At 35.3% G+C, this 7,619-nt stretch overlaps 1 protein-coding gene across 1 annotated transcript; it reads right to left on the bottom strand.

The window, feature by feature from the left end:
* Nucleotides 1-1,581: 1,581 nt before the first annotated feature.
* On the bottom strand, nt 1,582-7,112 carry LOC121965556 (uncharacterized). Its single transcript, XM_088087543.1, has 8 exons — nt 7,072-7,112; nt 6,168-6,256; nt 5,816-5,893; nt 5,039-5,152; nt 4,771-4,848; nt 3,682-3,783; nt 2,711-2,779; nt 1,582-1,723 (listed from the first exon to the last, which is right to left on the bottom strand). The coding sequence occupies exons 2-8, from the start codon at nt 6,191-6,193 to the stop codon at nt 1,699-1,701; spliced, it is 492 nt and encodes a 163-aa protein (XP_087943669.1). The 5' UTR covers nt 6,194-6,256; nt 7,072-7,112; the 3' UTR covers nt 1,582-1,698.
* Between the last annotated feature and the right edge of the window lie 507 nt (nt 7,113-7,619).

Below are 7,619 nucleotides of genomic sequence, written 5' to 3'. Positions count from 1 at the left end.
GAGAATAATTACAGATTAACGGGGATGTAAAATAAGTAAAAAAAAAAAAAAAAAAAGGTATGAACACCTAAAACATATAAACTTTAAAATAGAAACTATACAAGAGCTATTAAAGTTATGAGGTAAATAGCATATTTCTATATTTCTTTGAATTTATTTATTTTTCTTCATATATTTACATATTGTGCATATTCTTAACTATTACTGTATTTTTTTTTCACATGTATATACTTGCTTGTACTTATTTATACTTGCTATAATTTTCATAAGAGTAACTGTAACAAACAACAATTTTCCTCCAGGGATCAACAAAGTATTTTTGATTCACCAATTATATTCACTGTGATTATGTAATTATACTTGGTCTTGTCTGTATAATTAGAGCAACATGATAGAAACATGACGTTAAGTATTACGTACATCAACAATATAACATATTGACATAATATAGTATAATACAGAAAAGCACAGTATAGTGTGGGATATGAGGTGCAATGCAACAAAAGATTAATATTTATTCATTTATCTTTCTACTTTTACATCTCACTGGGAAAAAACCCTTTTTACTTCAGTACATTTTATGTATAATCTTAACTCAGGAATAAGAATTATTGAAAAACACACACAAAACAAATCGAGCTTCCTTATTTATTGTTTTTTTAACACTTTTTTTTAACTTTTATTGTCAACAGAATAATCAATAACAACATGGATAACATGCATAACAAAAACGAATATTATACTGAATTCAGCTTTAGTAAAGCAAAAATATATATTTTAAACTCAAGTAGTTTTGATAAAACTTATGAGGCGGTGCATTTTGGCAGTGTGATTATGATTAGAAAACAGGCAAAATTACTAATTAATCAATTTCAAATAAGCAAAACAGGTCTCCTGTATGATTGAAATGTTTGTGTTAAAAATGTTTAAACTGAATAACCGCATGAATGCAGAATAATGTCTTAAGAGACATCAAGAGCTTTTAACACACACACAAAACGAGACAGGAAAAAAAGCTATATTCACATTGCTGTGAATATATATATATATATATATATATATAAAATTCACACTGAATAAGAAAATAAAAACAACTAAATTTTGCCAAAAGTGTGAGCTTAGATAGACCTTTATAATTCTTGAGTGATAATTTGGGTTTGTGCAACTATTTTATTTCCACTATGGGAAATAGTAAAGATTTGTCTTCTCTTAAACAATCTGAGAGTCCAGATTATGGATCAGAGTTAGTGACAGCGAGGGAGAAAATCCTCACTGACTGACCTCCCAAAAATCCCAAAACAGCCTGACCTGAGGTTTTATATTTATGAGTGCCCTCATTGACATTTTACATTCCTTAACCCTTTTACATAAACTTATTTCCAACCAGGAACCAAAGTCAAACGTTAACCTTAAACCCACATTTTAACCTTCACAAAGCCATTTGATGACAAAAATCAATCAACACACTCGCACACAGATGACATATCAGCACATAATTCTGGTGTGTTTTGAAGTGTATTGCCCTCAAACCTGAAGTGCAGCAGTTTAAACAAACTCATAATAACAGAAACCGCAGGTGAAAACAGATTGTTTTCGTTTTAAGAAATCTCCTCTGAATAAGCAGTGAAAGATAACTTGCTACCAAGCGACTGATGAAGTAGCTGGTGATGGATGCATTCAGGGCATTTCCATCCCTCCTCAGACAAAAACTCCTGGATCGTCCCTTTTTAAAAAAAAAAAAAAAAGAGAGATACACAAGACATCATTTAAATGCATAAAGTAGGTACTAAGATTCAACTTGCAAGTGGATAAAATGTAATATATGTATACATTGAGAATATTGCAATTTTATGTAAGCAGAAACTTTATAGATAACAGAATACATTGGGGAATGTCTGCAAAATCTCATAATATTGAAATTTTCTGTGAATAAAAACTCTAAAATGATGTTATCAACAGGTTGTGATCGAGATAAAACACCTGTAAAATAGCTGATTTTGTTCCCACCAAACTATTTATCTTCTCTTTTTAAAGTAAGTTCCCCAAGGTCTCATTTTAATATTAACTCCTTCTACATCATATGGAATCATTACAGGGTGTAGAGTACTGAGCCCTCCCTCCAGGATTTTCGGGGGCTGTTTTTGTGATTGTTGCTGCCTGAATCCCTGCCTGGATTTCACAGCAGCTTTTCTAAAAAAATGTGATGCAAGTTGCCATATTTTTAGGCATTTTTCATCATAAGAGTTTGCATTTTTTTAAGTTATGATCACATAAAATGCACATAGTGATATGATGCCTTTAAGAGCATACAACATTTTTTTTTAAGCTCAGCTTTTCCAAAGTTTTCTTTGCCATATAAGTAAGAACGAGTCAGAAAGAAGGCGAGATTTACAAGAATGAAACAGGTCAACCTGACTGTGAAGACAGAGATCGACAGGAATGACGTTACATAACAGATTAGGCAGAAAGATAAGAGCGAGACCACTGTGTGCTTCACTGTCAGGTGAGGGAGACACCGTGCACTTCATTGTATTTAGTCATTCTGATCTTTAAGAAAAGGAGGTTGATTTTAGGGACCTCAGATTCCGTTAGTGCAGAAAAGGTTAATGTAACTGCGCTGAAAATATTTTAATGATGATCACAGCTTCATTAATACATTTTTTAAAAAGTGTGTGAAACAATGTAAATGGAGTTGACAGATTAGACTCACATTTCATTTGATGACTCCAAATCAGCAACTGCAAAAACGTCCTCCTCATCCATTGAAAAGTCCAACCTGCTGCAAGTAAAAATCACATAATGCTACTTCATTAGCTTGAAAAGAAAGCAACAGGACTTTGAACATTGAGCAAAAGAGGATACTCATGCAAAATGTGATCAGATTATTCTACGATAACGTGAATGTTATGAGTTCAGAGGTTCTAATATTTGCAGTCATTTTGATCTTCTTGATTAAAAAAGTGGATTTTGCTGATTTTAATATCTGTCAATGTGAATACAAAACCACTATATTCAACTCAAGTAAAAAACAACCCTTGGTATTTTTTATGGCTGTAAATAAACAACAATCTGCTAATTTGTGCAGTAATTGAGCAGTAAGGTGGATGTCTGAGTTCAAATCCTGCTTTTGCCATCCTGCATGCGGTCTAAAAGTTTTGATAATTTTCACATAGAAGCAATATTAGTTTATGAATTAATAGAACTGGGATGTATTCAGAATAATGAAGAAAACAAACATTCAACATAAATGTAGTCAAGCTAAGCACATTTTCACAGAAGGTCAGAAGCCACATCAAATGTTAAACTTATCACTTACCCCACCCGCCTCATGACATAACCAAAATTAAAAACATTAAAAATGTTTGAGCATAAATATTAAACAGCGCGGCATACACGAGCATATGGGGTGCAAGTAAAAAAGTGCAATTTCATAAATAAATATGCAACATGTAGATAAGAGAATTGTGCTCATATAAGCAGATAAAAAGTAAAAGAAAAACCACATTTATAAGCTGATAAGATGTTAAAATGCCAATAAAAGAACAAACTCTGAAACATAAATACTAAAATTATAAAGTAACATATATGACATATATGACAATAATGACCTGCATCATCTGAACTGTGTGTGCAAGTTATCAGTGAAGGCAGTTTGTATCTTAATGATTAATAAAAGCTTACCTGAATGGGGGTCTTTCGGCAAATAAAATGATTACATCTCTTGAACAATCACTTTTCATGGATAAACCAGAGTCAAAGGACTCTAAGCTTTCCGTCTTTATTCTGGAGACAGGAGAGAAAGACCACCAGGGTGGGGGATTAGATTATACAACATCCCTCCACAGTAACTGCTGCATACACAGAAACTATCAAGCAGCCATCAAAAAAGTTCAATGAAAGTAAATTCTGATCATATTTAATGATTTCTCTCTTTCACTGAGCACAAACTTTAAGAGTAATTCCCAGCTTCTTCTCAGTCAAACATTAATCCTTCTGCTTCATCATTTGGGATCATTATGGCTGCAGCGGCCCTAAAATTTACAGTAATTTTGATCTCAAAAAAGTTGATTTCACTGAAGCTTGGCAGAAATCAGGCCCCAGGATAGCCGCTCGACCTCGCAGCTAACGTATAGAGATGTCTGTAAAACTGTTGACAGGACTCCTCAAACTGCAAACTGAATCTTTCTTAATGAATTTTCAAGCCATGGTGGTTTTATTTTTGCAAAACTTTCCTGAAGCGGAGAAAGGCGATTTAAAAATCTGCAATATCATCACAATGTAGAGTTTATAAGCCAATCAGGAAGTCGCAGGTGTGGACGGGCCATTGGTCCGGTGTATAGGTATTATTGAAGTCTATGGCTGAGATTCGTTTACAGAGCCAATCACATTGTTGCTGTCAAACATTTAAATCATTCTCCTTTCTCTCAGTTTGGTCTTTTACACATAATTCCTTAAACAATAATCATTTTCTCTTGACAACTTAATATTAACATTTGCTCTGGGATCCCACAAGGCTCAGTTTTAGGCCCACTAATATACGTCTACTTGCTGCCACGTGGCTCCATGATACAGATACACAATGCATATTACCATTCTTATGCTGATGATACTCAATTATACATTTTACTATGACATGATTATCTTTGTATGAGATGAGCCATATAAATATAAAATACTTTTTCCATGCCATTATTTTATGACTATTAATAATTTAGATTTTATTTAAAAACGGTGTGAAAAATGACTGTGAGGTTAACAGATTAGACTTACAGACTGCTTGAAGAGTTGACGGGATGATCCCAATCATCTGCCGCAGCATTCGTGTCTGAAGCAACAGAATCTCTTCGGCTGCAACAAGTTTTATAATCACAGTTATGATGCTTCTTTATTAGTTTGAAAATAAACATTTAAAGCAAAAGCAGCAGGATTTCAAGCATGATATCTATGTGTGGAACAATGCAAAAGAGTTATACATGTAATGTGCATATGTACAAAATGTTCATTATGAGGCAACATTTTCAAGTTAGTGAAAGCGTACTTCTTTCGAGGAGCGGGGGAATTTTCTTCAACTTTCGCACTGAGACTTTGTGGATTCTTCTTCTTGACAGACACACAGCTGATGTCAAAGGGAGGTGGATTTTTCAGATGGTCTCTGGAAGAAAGACAATCACACACATTTACACACACACTCAGGCTCCCGCACCCCTGTAATCATCTCATTTTTACTTCTTGAAATCTGTATTTTATTTTTTATTTTACAATTATTTTTATTTTTGTTTAATTATTGTACTATGAAGCACGTTTTAACACATTTTTCAAAACAGCTATGATTATTTTTGCACTCAGAACATAATGGCGGAAGATTATTTATAAACGTATGCAACAGAAAGATCAGCAAATAAGGCACACAACGTATGTACACGCCGCGCAGAAGAAAACCGATGCTAATACTGGCAGCAAAAAATCATCAGATTTAAGATGTGGTGGCTAAAATATTCATTGCTTTCTCTCGACCAAATCACAGCCGTGCTGATATTCAGTACAACAGAACTTCCTCTCGTGTGATGGCGCTAAAATATAAATGCTGAAATGTACATAAACTTAAAGCGGAAAAATCAGGACTAAACAGGCACTTTGGCTGTATTTTATGTTTTGCATCTTTTTTTCGTGACATAACTTATCTGAAATCATTTTATACTTGAATATCTGTGTGTGTGTGTGTGTGTGTGTGTGTGTGTGTGTGTGTGTGCATGTGTAAAATGTCAATGTATGCACTATGCACTTACACTTAATGTTAATGTTAATAAAAGCTTACCTGAGAGAGAACAACCCTTTTTTAATGAAACCTTTTGACTCTTCCCCGGGGGACGCTCTGTTGTCTTTTCTGTCCTCTCTAATAGGAAAGAAAGAAAGTCCATAAATTTGAATTCAGGTAAGCTTTATTCACACGACCGTAATGACACAGTATTGCCAAAGCACATTTTAACAGTTGTTTTCTAACATGGAGCAGTGCAGAGAAGGAACAACTATGTCAACAACATTAATGCAAGCTGGACATAAAGATGGACATCAGCTGGTGTCTGTCAATGTGGACACAAGTGAAATGAAATTACAGCACCAAGTTAGTTAGGACAGGAATTAATTTTACAAACAGCACAATGACTTACCTCCCCTCTCTGAACTTGACACCCATGATCAAACTGAGCTCTGGAGCATTGACTCCCTCCACAGTTTGGGTCTGAAACACAAAACACACCTGCTGAGAGCTGATTTCTGAGTCTGGAGTGAGATCTGTATGTCTGTGCTTTAACTGCAATGACAAAAAGGAAGGTGAGTTGAACATTGGGGGCGCTGAGTGACACAGGCATTGTTTTGTATTTTTTTTGTTTACATTTTTTTACCGTGTGTGTGTTTGTGTGTGTGTGTATACGTGTGTGTTTAGGCTATAACGTGTGGATCACTGTGTGTGTTTGTGTGCGGACAAACACTGGGCTGGTTTCGGTGTGGTTTTTCGGCGGGTTTTTAGCAGAAACACGGCCACTTTGGACTCTGATCTTTCTTCCTGTGACCCTCTTTTCAGCGTGTAGTATCGGCTACACTTAGCAAATAAAAACAATGAACTTTGACTGCTGAAATATATATTTTTTAAAATGCATCCTGCAATAACATCAATGCACTTAAGATAAAAGCTTCGACACAACACTGGGATTTGTAGTTCTGTACTGCAGCTGCGGAGGAAGTGAAACATTTGATCTTGTGACTGTTAATCACATTGAGCTCGCTGCTGTTGTCAGTCAGAAACTGAAAATAAACTGTTGACAAATGTCTACGGAGTCCCTGTAACCCTCTCACGACCCCCTGAGAGGTTTACTGGATGTTATCTAAACGGCTAAAGTAAACACTAGGCCTCGGATTAGACCCGAAGAACAAAGTTCTCGATTTTTACGCCTACAAAACACCCGTTTTTCCGTTTATTTTAGTTGATTCTCGGACAGAATTATGTAATTTAATAACCGGATGATATAAGAGTCCTGGGCGATATGATTAATATAGAAATAAAGTAGACAGTACCTTGAAGTGTAGAGGGAAACCTTGTCGACGCTGGTAAAAAAAACTGAAACCGACACTCCTGAAACCTGACACTGGTACTGATAAACCGCTGCGCCTGCTCTCTGATTGGCTAGTACGATTACTTAAGTTTGATCAGCCAATCACACGCGGCCTGTAGGCGGGCTCAGGCGGCACAGGGTGTATATAAGGTATTTGTCAACAAGCCGTTTTTGCAGCGTGTTATCAGTGTTTGCGGAACTGTCCTAAACAGTGACTGTAAATAAAGATGTTCCTGTTTATGCAGTTTACGGTTTTAACACGTGAGAATGCAGCTGGTTATAGAGAGTTTGGACGCGTATCGGCCATACTCACTGTTGTTATATTAACCCTTAGGGCTTTAATTTTACACACTGGTATGGCTCTGCACATTAAATGCACATTTCAAAATCAGGCTTTTAAAGATACTATTCATTATTTTCTACTTTCATCTAGTTAATTTTCTAACCAACATCAGTCCTAATCATAAATCATTACCTACACTTATTGATACTACTCTCTATAACTTGGTG

Source organism: Plectropomus leopardus, chromosome 14 (assembly GCF_026936395.1).
Source record: "Plectropomus leopardus strain MGB_pleo_1.0 chromosome 14, ASM2693639v1, whole genome shotgun sequence".
Classification (NCBI taxonomy): domain Eukaryota; kingdom Metazoa; phylum Chordata; class Actinopteri; order Perciformes; family Serranidae; genus Plectropomus; species Plectropomus leopardus.
This window is presented reverse-complemented; position numbering and strand designations above follow the sequence as displayed.